At 41.7% G+C, this 23,030-nt stretch overlaps 1 protein-coding gene across 1 annotated transcript in view; it reads right to left on the bottom strand.

Annotated features, from left to right (window-relative positions):
- Positions 1–23,030, bottom strand: part of LOC139651108 (glutamate receptor 4) — a gene marked incomplete at its 5' end in the record, with an annotated part of 58,851 nt that overhangs the window by 23,997 nt on the left and 11,824 nt on the right. The window contains 6 exons of the mRNA XM_071527952.1: positions 1,794–2,000; positions 10,635–10,745; positions 12,792–12,896; positions 13,646–13,813; positions 18,745–18,903; positions 20,995–21,048. Coding sequence (XP_071384053.1) covers positions 1,794–2,000; positions 10,635–10,745; positions 12,792–12,896; positions 13,646–13,813; positions 18,745–18,903; positions 20,995–21,048 — 804 coding nt within the window. The remainder of the gene's footprint in view (positions 1–1,793; positions 2,001–10,634; positions 10,746–12,791; positions 12,897–13,645; positions 13,814–18,744; positions 18,904–20,994; positions 21,049–23,030) is intronic.

The raw sequence follows: 23,030 nt of genomic DNA, 5'->3' as shown, positions 1-23,030 counted from the left end.
GTCTTAGAAGGGAAAGTGCTGACAGCTAGCATGTCCTCAGCTCTCTGCATGCTCCCGTGGACGCTGTAGAAAAAAACCTGCAAGCTCCCCACGGCCTCAATCACATACTGTACAGTACAGTGCTGGGTATACACACTGATGCAGCACGGTATGTATTTTGAAACACACATCCACACACACATTCTTGTATTGCTATACTTGTGGGGACCTTCCACTGACTACGTTCATTCCCTAACTTTGACCCTCATCGCTACACCACATGCCTAACCTGAGCCCTTACCTTAGCCCAGTGGTTCTCAAAGTGGGGTCGGGGGACCACCAGAGGTCCTTGAGGGGGGTTCCAGGGGGTCCCCAGGAAATTGATGAATTATTAAATTCACCATTATTTCATTTACAAGAACTTAACACAAATGTTAAGTTTGAGACAAAGAGAATGTAGAGGAATGAGTATTTTGATCATAGTTTCACTGTTATCTCTCTACCTACAATACAGATACTCATGGAATTCTGAACAAAATCATATTTAACAATAAAAACATTCTCAGATTTGGGAAGAGAGAAAATCTCTCATCAAATGGGGGTCCGTGGCCTTAATGTGTACTAAATTAGGGGTCCTTGATATGAAAAAGGTTGAGAATCACTGCCCTAGCCTATACCTAATGCTAATTCTAACCTTAAACCTAAACTCAAGTCTTAATCCTTAACCAATCCATCCTTGTAGAAGTGAGTGCTAGCCAAAATGTCCTCACTTTGGAGCATTCTCATCTTTCTATCCTTGTGCACATATTTGGTCCTCATAAGGCCAGAAGTGCAAGAACAATCACACACACACACACACACACACACACACACACACACATATTTTTCTTCTCTTTGATGTCCTCTATGCCTCTGAAATCCCAGCATTCCCCCATACGAGTGGCCACATCCACTTTCATCTCGTAGCAAGGTCAGCTGCAGAAAGACGCTTCACCCCCAAATCGCCACCTCAAAGATTCTTTAACAAGCTCGACACCTCTACTTCTACTCCTTAACCCCTCGGCTCTAACTCTAATCGCCCTCTTCCTGCTAGCATTAGCACCATCAGAGAAGAACACTTGCCCGTTTACCAATAGCTTTCAGACGGGCTTTAATTATCTACACAGTGCAACACATAGGAGCAGTTTCCCAGACGGAGATTCTCTCAAACTCTACAGACTAAGACATGCTGTCCAGAGGCTTCTTATCCAGCGAAACCTTCCAATATCTACACATAACAGGACTTATACTTTATAACATTCACTCTGGAATCCATTTGGCTTAAGTTATTTCCATTCAGGAATTTGACACTGACATTTCAATAAGTAGGGAGCCACTATTTTTTATTACTTTGCCAAAATACTTGTGAGAGAGCTTTGGACTTTTTAAATGGTCATCAGGATATGAAATGTGGAATATGTGGGTCAAATAGCTCCATGGCTACAGTTTGAATGAAATAAGTCATCTTTGATTAAAAAAAAGCAATTTCTGGCCATCATAATGTTTTAGGAAGCTATTTCTCTTTCAAAGCCCAAGGTGCCACACCAATTTATCCTGTTTTGGACGTATTAACGGATTAGAAGAAGTCACAGTATTGTCTATAATTACCGTCATGTATGATCATACTGACAGCATGAAATTACAGTTTGAATGAAATGAATCAGCTTAGATGAAAAGCTCATTTCTGTTCAGAATAGTGCTTTAGGGAGCTGACAACCTACTTCCTATCACTCAAAGAGACCCCCCCCCCTCCCAAAACCAGCAGAGTTTCTTACCCCGTACACCAGCTCCCCGACCATGCCGTTCCAGATCTTAGTCTCCGGGTCCCTGGCGCCGTACTTCCCATCGGGGACGATGGAGATCTTGTACTTGATGCCGATGTGTTTGGCGATCTCCGAGGCCAGGTCCACACAGTAGCCCTCGTACTGGTCGTTGCCCTCGTACAGCTCCCAGTTCTTCTTGAGCATCACATAGGGACCCTCCTACACAAGGGACCATAACCAAGGGAACCACACCGTCAGACAGACAGACAGACAAGACTGGTAGACTAGTGGACTCACGCAATGGTTCATTAACTCACCGACAGACAACACAACAACACACAGGAACTTGTGCTCACCAGGGTTGAGGTCAATCAAATTTTGTTATGGTCAGTAAAGGGAGTGGGTTTTCTTTAAAATCCAAAATGACAAAGATTTTGCTCTGTCATAAACCCATGAATAACAGTCACTTTAAAACTGCACCAGGCAGGATTTTTATTGAAATATACACTCCTCTCATCAGCCCAAATCATAAAGTGGGGCTGCAACAGAGAAGAGCATTCTATCCCCCCTAATTGAGCCACTGCAGATTCATTCCTATTTGCCCAAATTACATTCTGGTGTCGGGTAATACAAAATTGTAGCCTAAACAACACCAAGCAAGCACACTGTCCAGAGAAAGCTGGACTAATCAACAGTGGCTGAACCTCTTCACCAGAAAACACCATGATTTCTGGGTAATGAAATATGAAAATCCACACGGTTTTCTCTTACTGCCACTTGGGCAAATTTGCCTAGAGCAGCTTTAAATTGATCGACTTTGAATTGATGTAGCCCCAACCCTGACACTCACTGCTGGGAGATGGTGTTTTTTTTGCTGGAGATAATGTTGTGTTGTACAGCAGAAAGTAATGCAAATGTAATCACAATGACAACGTTATACTTTATGTATACACACACACAGACTGGACTTAGGGCAGGCAATCAAATAGAACATCAATATGTTCAATGTGCATGTGGATGAATGATACACAGACTAAAAGAGAAGGAAGGAAAGAGTGACTGAGTAGAGGCAGAGAGAAATGTGAGTGAGAAATGGACTGTAGTCAAAGTGAATGACTTAATAACTAAAACAAACCTGACTCGACTTAACACTTTTCATAATAAGGGGTGGCAAGATCTGTCAACTCCATGACCGATGGCAGGCGATCGATCATTGGATCTGCCGTTGCTAAGAAAATGAATCTAAATGAAAAACTCCCTTGGCCTCTGTGCTCATATTTCCGAGCAAATTACTTTTGTTGTGCACGGCAGCCCATTGCATATTGAGAGAGAGAGCAATTTATTCTTAAGATGTGTTTGCTTGACATTGCCCCGGGCCAAAGCAAGGTAAACCAAAGACTACGCAGCAGGGGAGGGAATGCAAATGTGTGGCTGAGCCTACGGCAGCACAAAATGCTGCTGTGGAAAAATAAATGATACATTTGAAGAGTTTCATTCCAAAGTGAGACGTTCACAATTTGAAATAATTAGGTGACACCTACTCTGCAAAACGATTGGTGGCAATTAAATTAAAATAAATTGAGATTGAATTGAAATTGAGGCTTTTATAAAGAAGAGTGGGTAACCTCATATAGTTTCAGTAACACTTTACTTGAAGTGCACTATGATGCATTACAAGAAGATTAGAATCCCATTAGAAGCATAGACACATTTTTCTTACCATGTAATCATCATACAAAGATCATAAAATTACATTCAGTTTATATCCTGTCATTAACTATACAGTTAATCTTGCAAAATTTTTGCACATTGTGTTGAACATATCATGCTTATAATAATTACACAATGTGCTTCTAATGCACTTATGATGAGTTATGAGCACCACCTTTTCTCATACTGACTCTTCTCTACTTCATCTACTAATTTTGATGGATACGAAACATTTTAGAAATGAACTCTTTGTTTACAGATTGATATGACTCCTGGCAGATGTTTTTGTGAGTTTCTTTCAGATGTAAACCGGGGGAAATGTAGTCCTATCCATATGATTTATGATAGTAGAGCATATAGCCGTGCTGGCGGCTGAGGGAATGGAGGAAATGGCAGTGACAGAGGATGCAGTCGGTGTTTCTGGCATGAAGAAAGCAGCAGACTTTCAGAGGTCTTCACACCAAGCCCAGCATGGCTGACAGGTTGGTCAATAATCACAACCAACCTGCTTCACTCAGTGGCTAATGAGACTAATTAGACATGCCATTAAGCACACACACACACACACACACACACACGCACACACTCCTGAGTACACTTGATATCACAAATGCATACATATATGTACATGTGGGTACAAGCGGTCATACACAAACACACACACACTTCACATTAATGATGGAATGGTTTGACTGTGCTGTGTAAAATCTATCTGTTTGTTTTGTGTGTGTGTGTGTGTGCGGGTGCGTGTGTGTGTGTGTTTTATGTGCATTGTGAGAGATAAACAATTTGTGTCAAACAGTTGGTTTGGAGTATGAATAGTAATAAGCATCAAATTGATGGGCCATATTTACGATAACTTGACAACAAAAACAACAATTCATGAAATAGTCCCCATCTCTCTCTCTCTCTCTCTCTCTCACACACACATACACACAGTAATGTCTTCTCACCAAGCAACTCATTTATGTATCTCAGTCATCACTTGCCACTTTCAGCACAAATCAGATTTTTATTTCTTTTTTTTTTTACGTTCAGAGAGGGAACACATTTAAACCACAAGTAGAAAAAAGCTATTTGACAAAGTCCAATGTGCTTTTCTTAGATGAAGTGCATTCAGCTGGACATCACAGCCTGTCCTGGGTATAACATCACCATGGTGCTTTAATGAATGCCAACAATATTATAGCCATTCCTCAACCCTCACACACCTGCAGTACAACTCGAATCTAAATCTAAAAGTGCTTGTGACATTTATTTCTCACCTCATCCTATGCAGCAATAAGTTGTATGCAGTATGAAATGCAATTAAAGAATAGCATGTGAATGTATGTGTGACAAAACAAAATGTATTTAACCATTAGTCTCACCATGAATATTTTTTCTACATGGCCATAGATAGTATGAGGTACAGATTATACAGAAAAGTCAACTTTTTTTCTTTTTTTTTGCAATGAATCATCATCAATGTTTTGTTTGTTTTGTTCTTTAATCAATAATGTTTGAACATCCATGGATCAGCTGAGTGCGTTTGCACTGCATTGAGGGTATCCTACTGGTCTCTCCTCAAACTCCTGAGTTTTTGCCGGCCCAGAACTCCCTTATCAAAGACAGTACAAACACATCATTATAGTAGCACCTGTCTGCACCTCTTACAGGTGTCTATACCCTCCGGCAGATCGATAGTGCAGCTTGGCCTAACACCCAGTGAAGTGCCATGGAAAGCCTTGGTGAGTTCAAAGCCAAGAAACGCTTCATCAAAGCTTTTAAACCCTTGTCCTGTCTACAAGCCTACAGTCAAACCTTGTCTTTGTCTATAGAGGTTTTGCAGTTGCTACACAAATCTCCCACTAACTATGGCTGGTGTCAGCATGGAGGTCCACTGGCTGTGCAGAAATAATGTCAAAATATATAATGAATAGGCTAGCTATCTGAAAAAACATATTATATCCTGTGTGTGCAGGTCTATTAACATTATAAGTAAAAGTGAATCGATAAAATAAATTTGTTTGCACTAGTCTCTACTCCGAAACACGCATTGTTAGCTAGCTAACTAGCCAGTGGGCTAATTTAGCAAAGCAACTGATATTTATGTTAACAGGCAACTACTAGCTGCTAGCCAGGTAACATTCTCAGATGTGTTAACAAGACAGTGATAGCTAGATGACCAGACACTATAGTCAGCAAGCTAACAATCTAACATTATCTAAACACAAGATCAATTGTGTATCAGTGACGAACAAAACAAAAACAACACAGAAATTAACCATGTCTATTCAGTTCTGTTGGTAAAATCTCTTTCTCTCGCCTATCAAGCCTGGCTATGCACCAGGCCCACCTTATTTATATATACTGTATATATACAGTATATATATATATATAACCCTAGTGTTGATTCTGTGTCAGGAGTAGGCCTAGACAACTCTATGAAGAGTAGTAGCCTACATAGCATACGATGCTAATGCATCACAGAAACCAACAACTGACCCATGGATTTTAAATAGACTGTAGAAAATGACGAGCATGGCAAGGGATTTTATTTTGTATCCACACTTAGCCTTATTTCTGAATGTTTAAGTCAAATTTTCTCACTGCACTGGCAAATAATTTTGATAATTTCAATGAATTTCACTTGATTAATGCCAATATAACTTCATGAAACAAGGAATTAAGTTTCATAACAAAACACTGTTGAAAAAAAAATATATACATTTTTTTTTATTATTTTGTCTCCATCTTTGTTGCTAAAGCTCCTTGCTGTGGTGTTTCTGCACTGCACTTCCCACAGATCACCTGTCAATCAAACAGTGTGTCCAGTACTGTGACGTCTGTTTCATTGAATTTTGATACAGTTTGAATTTCTCTTTTCTCTGTCTGTTCAGCCATGGCGGCTATCACTGCTCATGCTAACTACCCAGTTCTTCTTCTGTTTATTCAAAACAAACCAAAAATGTAAAACGCATCACTTCCTGTGCACCAGAGGATTTTCCCAGGAACGATCTACCAGACACCAGGTGTTTAGAACAGCAAATGTAAAAGCTTTCATTAACTGGCTCTAGGTTGAATCACTATTGTACTATAGTCAGTCATTGTACTGTATCAGTCAGATAGAGAGTAGCAAAACAGGCATGTATTTATATTATAATGTCACAGAATGTTACTTTAAGACAACTTACCCTATCCTGAAAAAAAAATGTTACATTTACTGAAATTAGCTAAATTATTTGATTAAACATACCCTGAAAGCAGGTTGATAAATCTGGGTACAAAATAAAATCCCTTGCCATGATTGTCATTCTTTGCAGGGTAGGAGACGATACTTTAACACAACAACCAAAGCATCAATGCAACGTACAAAACAGTTGACTTTTCTGCCACAATCTGTACAGTCTTTAAAGAGCAGCTCATCAGAAAGAATTGTGTGTTTATGTAAAACAGACAGACGCCACCTGCGTCCTCTCGCCTTACAGCAAACTGAGGCCATGATACATATGCAAAGTAAGAGAAAATGAGGAGAAAATGACCCAAGAAGCACACACACACACACACTAGCATACAGATAACACAAAGCCCCTAACTGTGTGAATCCCTCTCATCTCCGTTCTAGTTTGATGTGCAGCAAGAACGGCATTTTCTTCTTCTCTCTTTTACACCTGGGGGAATTACCCTGTGTTGTTTTTTTATTTCTTACATTAAAATATCATGTATCATGTATGGCTATGGACTTTTCCAACCTATCCTATGCCTCGTGGGAGCTCAGACTAAGATGCGGAGGGTCATATAACACCGGGGCCACTTCATTAGATTTACGGTAAACAAACCTTACTATCAAGAACTCGTCAAACCCAACGTTAGAAGCGGGAGCGAAAAAGGCAGCCGTCACGCTTTAACTATAATATCATGCTCAATAAAAGCGTGATGGATATGAACTGGGATGATTATGAGAGCATTAGTCTTTCTAAGCTGTTTTAGAGCTTACAGGAAGCCTTTCCGAGTGTGTGTAATATACTGTAGAGCAGGTAGTGGGAGAGAGTGGGAGAAAGCGACTGACAGATTCAGAGCAAACAGGAATTCAGTTAGAAACATTCAAGCATTGGGTCACTTTTCACTTGTGCAAGGTTATTATAGTTAACGAAAACTAACTAAATAACGAAAACTAGGTGTGAAATTTTTTTTTCGTTAACTGAAATAAAAATAAAAACGAGGCTTTACAAGAAAACGATAACTAACTGAAACTGCATTGTGTGTTTACAAAACTAACTAAAATAAACTAAAATTATAGAGAAAATGTCTTTAGTTTTCGTCTTTGTCAATTTATTTCATACATAAGCCTAGTATTTTGAATTTTTGAATCTCACTCCTGACAAATACCCCATATTACAAAAAAAGACTAAAACTAAGCATTTAAAAAAAAAAAACTGAACTAGCAAACCCGCTTTAAAAACTAATTAAAACTAAACTGAAATTGAAAACAAAAAGTCAAAATGAAATAACAATAAAAAACGAATGAAAAATTAAATAAAAAATAAATAAATAAAAACTATAATAACCTTGGTTCCGTGTCCGTTAAGTATTTGCACGGACTACAAATTCAAACCATGATGGGGGATTCGAACTTTGATGGGTCACATACAAGTACACTGGGCGTAATAATGCGACGACACACACACACACACACACACACACACACACACACAAATGGGTGTAGTGTGACCTTGCTTATGCTAGTAAATAAAGACACTGTGCTGTTAGGACCCATTTTTGCCCCAATAGGTGTCCATCCACAAGCAACGTCCTCAAATAAAGACAGCGTTTTTTTTTGTTTTTTTTCCTCCATTTGCATTTCATTTTCCTCTTGAGGGGGCTCCATTATGGCTCTGAGCGGCTCCGTTTCTTGTTCGCTTTCCTGAATAGGGTGTCCATTAAAATAGCTGTCGCGTCTCTCCGCTCGCCCAGTGTCTTTAGGGCTTCATTTTGGCTCGGGGGCTGTGTCCGTCACTCTCCCATTAAGGGCTTTCATATCCTGCTCGCGTCCGACTGGGGGGCTCAGTTTCTTAAAATGGGGTTCCTCATCAGGGGCTGAAAAGAGGGAGGATTGTGCTGAGCTATGACTCTCCATTCCCCACCTCCTTCCCCTCCTCCACTCAGCCTCTATACGGTCAGGGTCTGGCTGCTTTACTCTAGACAGCCAGAGACACCCTTACAGTACTGACTTACATATTACCCCATTCACAAGGCCCATCATGTCTTTGTCATGTGTACGGACTACTTTCGTTTGCTTTTTTTGGAGCTGTATGAGTGTAATTTTTGAGATGTTTATCGGTGCAATAACAAGAAAACCTAAGTAACGGCAGCCGGTTTTGGAGTTGTGTGACAGTTTTATGAGATGTTTATTGGCGCAATAAAAAGAAAACCTAAGTAACGGCAGCCGGTTATGGAGCCGTGCGGCTGTTTCTTGAGATGCTTATCGGGGCAATAAAAAGAAAACGTCAGTTTCTTTAACAGTTTCTATGCTGATAATGTCCATAGCAACAAAGCGCGTGGGATGCCTGAACGGAGTCATTCCTATGTTCCCAGGGTCCTATGTTCCCCAGGTTTATATGACACATAATGGGAACATGACAAAGGGTCCTATGTTCCCAGGGTCCTATGTTCCCCAGTTCTACATATGTGCTCTCCCAGAGTCCTATGTTACCAGGGTCCTATGTTCCCAGGGTCCTATGTTCCCAGGGTCCTATGTTCCCCAGCTCTATATAGCACATAATGGGAACCTGAAAAAGATGTTCCCCAGCTCTGTATTCGCTTAATATGGTTAGTTAGGGTTAGGATTAGGGTTAGGGTTTAGGGTTAGGGTTAAACATAGGACCCTGGGAACATGGATACACTCCCGCCTGAACTCTGGTCAGTCACAGTCACAAGGTAGTAATGTATTGAATACTGAGCAATGCATGGGGATATGAGCTCTAACTTGCAGTCTTCAGCCCAGTAGTAGTAGCGCAGTCTAGCCATGATGGTTGACTGGCAGGTGTAAAATTTAAGGAACAATCCACCCTTAGATACACTGTTAGATACTACCAATTTGTGATGTTCAGTGCATTCCGTTACTCTGTGATGAAATGTTTCCCCTTAACCTTTCCTACATCTCCCAGAATGCCTTTCAACACCCTTCAGAGAAGGGGTGTGAACTTGCTACTTTCAATCAAAGACGGTCGTACGGGCGTATAAATCTAGCTAGCTAGCCAACTAGTTTGTGAGCACCGTCTAAGGCTGTGGCCACGGCCCTTACTCACAACACAGCATGTCTTGTGGCTGCATTGCATCCTGGTCTATTTTAGGTTACTGTTGGTGGAGCAATTGGTCTCTCTGCCTCTTCTACGATGGATTTCTCCCTGTATGACTGTTGAATGTCGGTGCGAAATGGCGAGTCATGAAAGAAGCCCTCGTTCTTTGATTCTGAGGGTTAGGACCCACATAGGACCCTGGTAACATAGGACCCTGGGAGAGCACATATGTAGAACTGGGGAACATAGGACCCTGGGAACATAGGACCCTTTGTCATGTTCCCATTATGTGCCATATAAATCTGGGGAGCATAGGACCCTGGGAACATAGGAATGACTCCGACATGACGTTGTCTACATCTGGCCAGTTAACCGCAGGAATAAGAAAAATACACCACCAAACAAAATGGACCCAGAAATGAAAGGTACATCACCAATAGCTGGTTCTAACAGTGTTCTAGGGTGGATTTTTCCTTTAATATAGGTAAGTAAATATAAGTAAATATAGGGAGGAGCTGGTACTTGTTAAACAGCTAAGGCAGTTTACAAGAGGAATGGGCATTTACTTCACTTAAAAAAAATGTTTTTAGTGGACACCTCCATCACCATACCTTTAATGTCAGGATGCCAAAATGTGGGCTGTGTGAATGTAGGTTTTTATGATGTGTTTGGAGTTGGGTGTATGATGTATGAGCCACTGAACCTCTGGCTCTTGAGTCTGTATATCCTTGAGGTATTATGTAGTCGCCAACAGCTAAAGCACTAGATAAACTCTCTTGGAAGCACCTAACGGAAATGCAAAATGCTATGTTCGTGTGTGTGTGTGTGTGTGTGTGTGAGCGAGTGTGTGCTGGTCTCTTACCATGATGGTAGTCACTACAACAGTCCGGTTCTCCATGCCAGAAGTGTCATTGGGAAGCAGGGGCGAGTCCTGGATCAGCACCAGCTTATCTGCATCGTTCCAGTAGCCGATCTGGAGGAAAGGGCCAGTGTAAGTCATATTTTATTAAAAATACTTTTACTAAAAATCAGATCTGGTCCAGTCAGTGTTGTCCACCTCTGATATGATAGATATCATGCAGTTTGATTGATTACATATTTATTGTAGATTTGATGAATACTACACTGGCTGCAATGTGACATTTTGATTAGATTCCACACACAAGTATGCATGAATGAATTTATTATAAGTATTATTATTATTGAGTTTTAGTGTCCCATGGTCTAATTGCTGTTTCGCAGGCTTTTCCACCCTGACAAGAACTAACCTCACACTGAATACTTGTAATAATTTGGAATTTATTTGGCATAAAAATGGTCAAATCTAAAGATACTGCATATCAACTATCAGCTACCATGTTCACGTCATATCAGAAGAAGAATTGGATGGTATCTCGTTGCCATTACTTGGAAGTGTTTACATGTTTAACTTCCACATCCACATCCAAGATGGCGGCTGCAAGGTCAAATTGTTCCTTCATGTTGCCATAAGGTGTTTCACTTTCAACCAATACTACTATCTTCTTCTAAAAGACCCTGAGGGACAAAGGAAACTAACATCAGTGGATCCGCTGCCTGTGTTGACGCAATTCGTGACGCCAAGTGGGAGAGAAATTCCCACATGTGCTACTTGTAATGACCACTAGGAGGCCGGCGTGAATGTTTTTTTTTCAGTCGGTAGCTCGTAAATCAGATATGACGTGAAGGTAGGGCTGGGCGATATGGTTGAAATCAATATCATGATAATCATAAGGATTTTTCTCGATATCAATATATATCACGATATGGTTAATGTAGGCAAAATCACGTTAAATAATCAAATGAATGTTCATCTCATTGAACCGAATGGTGATGTTAGGTGTGGTGTCAAACAAAACTGAAATTTTCAAATAATATTCTTACCATACCTCATTTTATCAGAGTTTTTAAGTAAAATTTGCTTGTCATCATCAATTTAGACAGCAGAAATGTGTGTCACGATATCAAAATATCTTCATATCATCACGATATGATTCCACTGAAAGACGATAAACGATAATATTGAATTATCGCCCAGCCTTACGTGAAGGCGGCATCAGCATCATCAATCCAAAAAAATATTCGGAGGACGAAGACGCTAATCAGAGAGGAACCTCAGAGTTGGACGATACTGACCGGCCGATGTCTGATTTTTAATAAAAGACTGATTTATCGTCAAACCGATATATCGTCAAATCGATATATCGTCAAATCGATATATCGTCAAACTGATATATCGTCAAACTGATATATCGGTCTAACTCTAGCCGTTACAGCACTATAAGTATATAGCATTGGCAGCAACCATAAGTCAGTGAGGATGGAAATGCGGAGCGAGCCAGCTGGCTGCTGGTTGGCTGTTGGTGGGAAGCCAGAAGGAACGAAGAGCTGTGAGTGGCCGATACCTCTTCTGCTCCGGGGCTTCAGGAAGATTGACGATGGTAGGGAATGTGGGGGAAGAGGTTGGAACACACACACACACACACACACACCCTGTCCCGACAGGACCCTCGCTGTGCACGGGAAGACAGGCCAAAGCAGCTTTCTGATTGATGGGAACTCCTCCCCGCTTCTTCGCGACCCCTCCGCTCCCCCGCCCCTCCACCTCGACGACTCTATTTCATCCCACTCTCCCTCCATCACTTTCGCTGCGAGCGCTCTCTTTCTCTTTTTCCCATTTTCCCTGAAATTTCCCCTCGCTTTCCGTCAGACATTCTCTCTCTCATAACAGAAGGAGGGATGTTTGCTGAGACTGAAGCCCTTCACAACCTACTTATGATAATAGGAAAACGCCACAACACGCATATTCATCATCTCTACTTGACAAGACACACAGGGCAAACAGCAGTGCACACATCTCCTCTGAATATTACTCCGGACCATATATTGGCATAATGTATTTCTCACTGTTGGAAAAAAAACTGTTAAAACATATTGATAAAACTGCCATTCACAGATGTTCACTGTTTACAGAAATCAAAGCACTGTGGTGTAGTCTTACCCGTCTGGGTCCATTATTCTTCAGTTCAAACACGTCCATAGTGTAGTTGACCCTGCGGCCATAGTGGTCAAACTGGACATTACCTGTTAATCCCTGCAGCCGGACCTGGACACAGGAGGAACACAGGGAAATAACTACATAACACTGCCAGCAACCAGTCAGGCAGTATTCATTTACTGTACTGAAGGGCTGAAAGAGGACAAACGGACTATATCCAACTCCAGTTGAGTCAAATTTCTACTGTATATGGGGTTTCTAAGGGCTAGTTTGGGTCAGTTGATGATGATCTTGTAGTGTGTGCAGGGTTCCTACACATTTCCAATAAAAAAATTCCATACTTTTTCCAGACCTTGATTTGTTTTGAAGATTTTGTCTGGTGTTAAATATGATTTACGCAGATAGACATCTTGCCCCTGCTAACTAGGTCATATCACTATAGATGAAGATTGTTCTTCACAGCGACAAATATCAGAATATGTGAGATGATTGGCAGGGTTCCTACGCGGTTTCCATTTTAAAATTCCAGATTTTTCCCATACCCTATGTTCTTGACTGGATTTGATTTTGGTGGGTATTTGATATAATGCATGCTGACAGCGGCTGGGTAATAAGAGCGTCCCTCTATCTGAACATTATTCTTCACATCAACAAAAACTGTGGACTCAAAGTGGCTCTACAACAACATAAAAGCTAGAATTATGTGTATATCGGACCTGAACCGCAACATTTCCATACTTTTCCAGACATTTTTTCAAGAGTTCTTAGATAAGTTCTTAGATAAGCGAGATAAGTCTTGTAGTGTGTCCCCAGCATCTCTTCTGTCCCCCCTCTCTCCTCCTCCCCCCGCCTCTCACCTGTTTGAGGGTGCGCTCCATATCGATGCCCTGGTTCCACGGGGCGGCCGGGTTGGCCAGACAGTCGCCGGCGTTGCCCCGCCTGGAGATGTCCACCTTCTGCCTGCGCAGGTTCCTGAAGGCCTCGGCCATCACCATCACCCCGTCGTACGTCAGCGCCGAGGTGTACTGAGGGGACCGGGGGGGTGGGGTGGGGGGGGGCGTGTTAGTGTGTGTGGGGGTGTAAAACATTGGCTTGTGTACAGATTTCTTCGACTACTTTCAATCTTCTCTAACCTCTAATGCCCTCTCATTCGTGTCTCTTCTGTCTATCCTCTATTTAATCCCATTTTCTCTTCTCCCTCCATCTCTTTACACAATTTAGGCCTTTCCTGACGTCCTTATCCAGACATGGCTTATCCTCGAGATCCTTGAGGGTCTTGCTCAAGGGCGTGTTGGCTGCTGCAGGGCTGGACTGTGTCAATGTACAGTTACAGTCTCTCTGACCTCGAGGCCGCCCCGCTGTCCTGTCGTTTTTTTAGGTGTACACAATGCCGGGGCAAAGACAGTGGGAAAAAAAGGTAGGAGGCCAATTAAACGCTGATTTAGCCGGACAGGCAAAGTGCTCCGCAATATTTGCCGGCTAGATCTCCTTAAGTACGGATCTGGACTTGCGTACGGCTTCCTCTGAGAGCCCGCTGGGTTTCCGCGGGGCCAAACAACACGCAGTAATGGCCTTCTTGTTACAGAGAGGCAGCGCTTTTCCCTCTGCTCATTATTTTTCGGCGAATGCAAAAGAACAGAGGAGGGGGAGAGAGAGAGAGAGAGAGAGAGAAAGAGAGGGAGAGAAAGCGTATTCCCCTCAGTCTAAGCCTCCCAATTTTCCTTAATCTATCTTTGACCCGAACACTTCGTACAGCCTCAGATGATCTCCATCCGCAAAAATCTGTCTCTCCCACATGAACCATACGTTTCCCCGAAACCCACCGCTGGCGGAGGGCAAAACCTAATAGAGTGAACGACAGAAAGGCGGCGAGATGGAGAGTGAGCGAAAGAAAAGACGGGGAAAAGGCAAGTGCGCAGTCCGACCGAGTGGCAGCCTGGCATTAATTATCCCGACTAGCAGGAGTTCATTAAGTTCCCCTCCGGCCTCGGGTGAATCCTATTCATTAGTCCACTGCTCACTGCGTCATTATGGCTCTCTATGGGAGCTGCTGCAGTCTGCCCCTGTTGCGCTTTGACAAGCTGCCCACTATAACACAGACACACACACACCGGTAGTGGGGGGGTAAACTAACTTATCACCCGGATCCTGAAGTGCCGTCCTTACCATTAAGTGAGTCCTTACCACTTAAGGCGCCAAGCTGGCAGGGACATGGACTTGGGACAGGGTGCAATGGACGGACTGTAAAGGATGATTCTTTGCATGGAGCCTTAGCCCAATTCTCCAGTCAGAGGGCATGTGACAGACTTCAGCTATTTACTTAAGTCTTCTATTTACTTTGGTTATTAAGAGTAGTAGGCTAAGCAATGCACATAGCACGCTTCGGTTAGCAGCTTGGTTTAATAGGCTAGATGTGAACGTGGTTGTAGAAAGCAGCCACAGTGCAACCACACGTTACCAATTAAAGCTGCACCATGCAAGATTTTTAAGAAAAACCCTATCTAATAAGCCAAGTGGTGGAAAGTAACTAAGTGCATTTACTCAAGTACTGTACTTAAGTAGAATTTTGAGATACTTGTACTTTACTTGAGTATTTCCATTTAATGCTACTTTATACTTCCACTCCACTACATTTCAGAGGGAAATATTGTACTTTCTACTCCACTACATTTATTTGACAGCTTTAGTTACTTTTCAGATGGAGATTTGACACAATGGATAATATAACAAGCTTTTAAAATACAACACATTGTTAAAGATGAAACCAGTGGTTTCCAACCTTTTTGGCTTTTGACGTCTTACAAAAAGCAGTGTGTAGTCGGGGTCACATTTCAGATGTCTATGAGTTGTTAACAGCTCCACCAAATAGTGATTTTTCCCTCTAAACCTCACATGGTTTAATTTCAATAAATGTTCAAATGATCCAATATTTCAGCAAAAATCAAAGATTAGAGAAAAAGTCCAAAAACTGAAAACAGATTTGTGTATCAGAACTGTTTTTTCTTCTTTCCTCTCCCATTAATCATCTCACGATCCCTCAGATTTATCTGGTGACCCTTTGGAGGGGCCCGACCCCTAGGTTGGGAACCACTGGACTAAACTAGCTAACTGTATATAAAGTAGTTCAAACTAGCTCCACCTCCAGCAGCTACAACAGTAACATGCTGCTTACACACTGATGCTTCAGTATTAATAATCTAATGATGTCATATATAATAAAATATCAGTCAGAAGGACCAAACCACTACTTTTACTTTAATACTTTAACTACATTTTGCTGCTAATATTTATGTACTTTTACTTCAGTAGGATTTTTCATGCAGGACTTTTACTTGTAATGGAGTATTTTTACATTGCTGTATTGGTACTTTTACTTACTACAAGTAAAAGATCACAGTACTTCTTCCACCACTGAATAAGCCTAAATCTTTTAGCAGGGGTACAACAGAGAAGAGTGTCTCATCCCAACTAGATTTGCCTTATTTGCCAAAATGAAGTTGAGTGCAGTGAATGCAGTGAGTGAGCCCTCCGTTGGTGAGTCCAGAGAAACCTGGACTCACCAACCATGGCTGAACCTCTTCACCGCCTGCACCCCCCACCGGACACTAAGAAGAGGGCATTTAGGTCCGAGCCGTCATGGACTCACACGGACCCAAGAAAGACCCGCACTGGATGAATAAATCAGGCGCATGAATGAACGTACACACTACATTTTCCTCAGAGCTCCTGCAGTAGCTTGCTGCTGTCAAACATGGCAGCGGTCTCTCACTGGGTGCCTGGGCCTTTTTAACACGAGGCATTGTCTTTGCTGTGTTTTTTTTTTTTTTAGGTGGGTAAACGTGGCAGCAAAAAGGCCCAACTCACTCCTGGTGGTTAATATATAAGACGAGTTGACTGGGACTTAGACTATGGAGAAACTTAGTGGGGAGCAGAGTAATTTAGTCAGAATGGATTTCCAGTCAAGGGAGCAATTTATCAAGAAATAGAGTGGGGGAAACGCACGCACACACACACACACACACACGCACCACCTCCTTGTCTCACACACCGTTTCCACTCCACTGCATCTGGTTTTTTAAAATAGAAATCCTTGTTGGACACAGATATTTGCTGGGGTGGGGTGGGGGGTGAGGTTTGGTGACCACCATAGCGTGATGCCTTCTTGCCCCGGTGCCATCTCCAATCTGTGAGGCTCAAGAAACCTCGAAGTGGGTCAGGCTGTCACATCGCTGGATATGACAGCGCTGGATGGAGCGGAGCAGACTGCTGACGACGATGTCTGTTTGCATATTTTCATATTGTACATTTCTTTGTTTCAGTATGCTCTACGGCAGTGATTCTCAACCTTTTTCATATCAAGGACCCCTAATTTAGTCCACATTAGAGCCACAGACCCCCATTTGATGAGATTTTGTCTCTCTTACCCAAATCTGAGAATATTTTTTATTGTTAGATATGATTTTGTCCAGAATTCCATGACTATCTGCAAAGAAGGAAGAGAGATAACAGTGAAACTATGATCAAAATAGTCATTCTTCTACATTGCATTAACTTCTTTTAAATGAAATAATGGTGAAGTTTAACAATTCATCAGTTTGCTGGGGACCCTCTGGAATCCCCTCGAGGTACCCTGGTGGTCCCCGGACCCCACGTTGAGAACCACTGCTTTACAGCATTGCAGACCTTGTAAACATGCTGTAATACATTTTCATACTTTCATACTTCATTCACGTATTTCTATTTGCTACATTCTAGTGCTGCAGTTGTCAGTTGTGTTATGTTTGCGTCCCCTTAATGTATTTGCTTCTTTCTTATTTATATTCTCTGTCTTTACTATTTTGCTGTAGGAACAACCCAATTTCCCCTTTCCCCAAGTTTCTCCCTATCTTATCTAATACATACACTGATACACACTGATTATGATGATGATGATGATGATGATGATGATGATGAAGTTGGAGTTGGTGTCAAAAACCCCAAATCTCCTGGACCCATTGAAGTTTGCTTACACGGCCAATCGAGGGGTGGAAGACGCAACTGCCACACTGCTAAATATGGTGTTCACGCATTTGGAGGGCTCTAAGACACATGCTAAACTGCTTTTTATTGATTTTTCATCTGCTTTTAATACGACCCAGCCCCATATTTTAGCTAATAAACTTATTGCAAATTTTAATGTAGTGTGGTGGGATGGATTTTAGACTTTTTAACCCAGAGAAACTGAACTGCTGGTGTCCTCTACTGGATCTGTGTCCATTGATTTTAGACGAAAACCCCAGGCTCCTATACATACCGCCATCAAGGGCCAGGTGGTGGAGAGTGTCGAGACATATAAGTATCTGGGATACTGCACAGCAAACTGTGCTTTGACACAAATCCTGATGTCTTATGTAAGAAGGGTCAACAACGCTTGTTTTGCTTGAGGAAACGGAGGTCTTTCAATGTTGACAAGACACTAATGACCATGTGAGCGTGTTTTTCTATGATCTGTTGGTTCGGAAATCTAAGTGTGAAAAGTAAAAACGCAAAAATTGTGAAGCACTGCAGCAAGGTTATAGGAGTCAGTCAGGCTGGTCTGCCCCGAATTATTCAAGAGACAAGCCCTGCAGAAAGCCCATGCCATCCTTCTTGATGTTGACCACACACTAGACTCAGAGTTCCAGACTCTCCCCTCAGGTACCGAGGATTAAAACAAACAGACACAAGCACTCATTTGTTCCAACAGCTATTAGCTTGTTAAATAGATAGGCACTCTCACTTTGCTGTAGTAATGCTTTACTGTAATGCACTTTACTTTACCCTAGACTACAACCCACTGTGATGTGTGTTTGATTATGTCTTTTTTAACTTTTGTAATGTTCTTTGCTGTGTTGCTTTTGGCCTGCGAAACAATTGCCCTCTGGGATCATAAATAAAGTTGAACTACTTGAACTACTACTACTTGAAGGAGGTGTACCTTGGGCGGGGCGTCGGAGCCCGGGTACTCCCTCTGATCCAGCTTGTTCCAGCGCTGCATCAGCTTGATGACCATGGGGTTGCTGAAGTCGACCAGCTGGAAGCCCGTCACGTTGGCCCCGCCGTGCATGAAGCGCTCCAGGTTGATGTCCTTAAAACCCTTGGGGGATAACGAAAGGGGAATGAGAAAACACCGGGGCAACGGGGGGGGGGGGTGAGTGGTTATGGATTGAGTTCAGAGAGGGCAGAGAGAAACGAGTAGCGAGAGATGGAGTAATAAAAATAATTAGGGGGAAGGGGGAAAGGCAGAGGGAGTGACGGCAAGTACAGTGATGGCACAAATACTGTGACTGTGTTTCCATCCAACTTCCATCCAAATTTTGAGCAAACCTCTGAAGTGTTGCAAAAACAGTAAAACATGCATTCATTAGAAAAATGGAAAGCGTCTTTCATCTTTTTACATTGGTAACACTTTACAATAAGGGTCACTAAGTTAAGGGTTAGTTAATGCTTAATAAGCATTAACTAACCCTTAATTAACAGTTAACTAATGTGTCTGGTACTCATTTACTAAGATGACTAATTAATAGTCATCTTTATAAACTATTAAATAATGTATAAATTGATACCTTAGTTAACATGAACACCATTAGTAAATTACACATTAGTTAACTGTTAATTAAGGGTTAGTTAATGCTTATTAAGCATTAACTAACCCTTATCTTAGTGACCCTTATTGTAAAGTGTTACCTTTACATTTTTATTTAACAAATGCGATTCCATCACTATTCATCTCATAATGTCTTTAGCGAAGAAAACAAATCTGCCTCACGAGTGTGAAAAGATTTCTGCAATGTTGAGGAAATGTTGTCAAAATCTGACCTTTCCATTCATTATTTCTAATTTGATACGTCATAATTTTCACAGAATTGGATGAAAACCCAGCGACTGAGAGAAAAGTTGTAAAAGTCGAAAACAAAAATCACAGAACATTCATCTTGCAAACTCTGCCTGATCTTTCCTTGTCTTTTTCAGCCAGTGATCCCACAGTCAGGGTAAGATGGACATATCGGTTTGTAAATATTGAAGCATGCAAGCGAGTTTCTGTACAAAAATACAATCTATTCTCTAGCCATATTCCAAGGGATTTGTATGATTCTAAAAATTCAAATTAGTTGCCAGGATGGTGTCATCAGCATAAAATGGACATTACTGTGCTGCACTGGAAAAACACTATCATTATACTTGCTAAGGTCCAGCATCTCCATGTGCTGATGTGTCAAAGAGCCTGTAGTATTTTCATTAGGTCCTTGTTGAACTGTGACATTGGAATTGGAATTGGAATAATACAACATTAGTCGTGTACAACATTAGATTGTTTGATTTAGGTTTTGCATATTGTTTGTTGGATGAAAATGGTAAAAGTTTAAGATGTTGACTCAAAATACCGTTATCCAAAAATATCAATATTGGCCTCCAAAAACCCATATCAGTGACCCTACTAAAAAGTGTGGTCCAGTACAGCAACAGTGGTTTACTGTAATACCTCCTGCCACATCTAATCTGCTTCCTCCCTAGCCTGTCTTCTACATTTACTGGGAGGGACACAGTCCACTCATCAATACACACTGACTGGACAACTGGACTGAAGGACAGTTACAGTTGGCAGTTGGCAGTTGGAAGCAAAGAAAGAAAGAAAGAAAGAAAGAAAGAAAGAAAGAAAGAAAGAAAGAAAGAAAGAAAGAAAGAAAATGAGAACAAGAAAGACAAAGAAAGAAGGAAGGAAGCAGATAAGAGAACACATGAAAGAAATTGATCAAAAGGTAGAGTGAAGAAAGAAAGAAAGAAAGAAAGAAAGAAAGAAAGAAAGAAAGAAAGAAAGAAACTGAGAACAAGAAAGACAAAGAAAGAAGGAAGGAAGCAGGTAAGAGAAAGCAAGAAAGAAATGGACCAAAAGGTAGAGTGAAGAAAGAAAGAAAGAATTAAGAAACAGGAACAAAGAAAGAAGGATGGAAGCAAATAAGAGAAAGCAAGAAAGAAATGGACCAAAAGGTAGAGTGAAGAAAGAAAGAAAGAATTAAGAAACAGAAACAAAGAAAGAAGGATGGAAGCAAATAAGAGAAAGCAAGAAAGTAGTGGATCAAAAGGTAGAGTGAAGAAAGAAAGAAAGAAAGAAAGAAACAAGCAAACACACAAACAAACAAACAAACAGCAGAGGCAGCTCATCAGCAGAAGCGTCCTCTCTCCTCACCAGGTTGGCCATGATATAATGGTAGCCCTTGACGTGCTTCCCGACACTGACGATCTGAGGAGGCAGAGCAGAGTGTGGCGTTAATCTGACTGGAGTACAGCATGGCGTACTTTAATGACATTAAACGGCGGGCGGTGACAGGCGAGCGCGGGCCCGTCCCGACACGGTGTGACCGCCCGCCGCCGCCGCCGGACGTCTAAACAAATGAACGGGCGCTCGTGTCAGCGTCTCACTGAGGGAAGTAAACACTCCACGCTTTCAGAGACGTGACAATGCTTCTTGACACCCTGAGACAACACACACACACACACACATACACGCCCGCCCACACGCACACACAGATACGATCACCAGAGCTGCATCTCGGTGATAAAAACTGATTTTGAAAGCCGACATCTGTTGGGAAATCCCACCGGACGTCCGTTTAATAAGGGCGTGAATTAAGCTGAGGAAATATTTTTAATCCCTCAGAAAAGCTCAGATTGATATCAAATCCATAATAGACAAGACTTGAGTGTCAGGGTGTGTTTGCCATGTTGTAACTGGGGTATTCGGGGATGTTTAAAGCTGCACTAGACAAGATTTTTATGTGAAAATACACTCATCAACCTAAATCATGGATTGGGACACAACAGAGAAGAACGTCCCACCTCGTCCCTGAGATGTCGTAAACACTCCCTATTTACTAGGGATGGGACGATATATCCAAATTCAATATATCGCAATACAAAAATGTGACAATACGTATCGTGGGGCAGAAAAATGAATCGCGATATTGGCTCCATTTTATTCTGCTGTAGTAATCGCAACTGAGACGCTTGCAATTTGACAAGCTCTCCATGGAAATATAAATATTTGCACTTTGTAATGACATTTTTAAACTGTTGTTTACATTCTAGCGAGCCAATGGCATCGCTAGAAAGATGTGTGACTCAGAAATAATCAAACCCCATATCGCGTATTGAATCGTATCCTTTGATAAAGCATATCGTCCCACCCCTACTATTTACTCAAATGAAATACTGGTGTTGGGTATGGTCACTTTTCCACCGACAGCAAGTGACAAATGGATCTTTAAATGAAAAATAAAACTACAAGGTATCAAGTTATCTCGAAGGAAGTCATTTCCACTTTTTGCTGAAAACTTTAGATCTTTTGCCTTTCTTGCCACTTCGGTATCTTCGGTATAAAGCATCACAGGCTGGTAAACATGAGCGTGTTGTGTGCAGTTTACTGATGTCACCTTATTGGATTTCTGGGTATTGGAGTCCTCAAAATTCAAATCCGTTGGGGACGCCAACGTGCGAAGATCGCATCGCACAGCTTTAACAGACCTTGGGCTCTTTTAAAGGCTAAATGGGACTTGATTTCATGAACTTTGTTGATTCGCAACTATGCCACAGTTTGTACAACTACTAACTCGGTTGCCAGTCATCGGTGTGAAGTCCATCTGCGAATAAAAACAGGTTTGTAGTATCGCACGATTTAATGCACTGGCAGCTGGTTGCTCATACGTCTTAGTACGCTTTAACCGTGCTGTTGAGAAGCAGCTAATGAGGCCCAATTATACATTCACATCAAACTGGATCGAGATAATTTGGTAAAATGTAAATTAAGAAAAGATGACAGTTGGCACAAATACAGGCAAAAATAGGTGTTTATGTCTTTGGCAATAACTCTGACCATCACTGCACATGGCAAAGTATCATCCCACAAGGTCTAAATATGACAGAGTCCATTATGTCTATTTGTGAGATGTTCTGTGCACTGGGGTCTAGCAAAGATGGAACAGGAGGTCTGCCGGTCCGTGGGGCAAAGATACACACACACACACACACACACACACAGTGAGTTGTTTGCGCTGTGACAGATGTCAGAGTGGAGATTTCCTGAATAATTGAACAATTATGGAGACACCAGTTGCCCCGGGGATGGATGGCGGGATGAAGGGATGAAGAGGAGTGGGAGGAGGAGGACATTCTGAGTGTGCTTATGCCAACTAATACCACCGGAGATCAGAACAGACTGTTTTGAAA

The sequence above is a fragment of the Centroberyx affinis genome, unplaced genomic scaffold (genome assembly GCF_046629955.1).
Source record: "Centroberyx affinis isolate AG114_WGS23_722 - 3 ecotype Tasmania unplaced genomic scaffold, CSIRO-AGI_Caff_v1 ptg001594l_1, whole genome shotgun sequence".
Classification (NCBI taxonomy): Eukaryota; Metazoa; Chordata; class Actinopteri; order Beryciformes; family Berycidae; genus Centroberyx; species Centroberyx affinis.
This window is presented reverse-complemented; position numbering and strand designations above follow the sequence as displayed.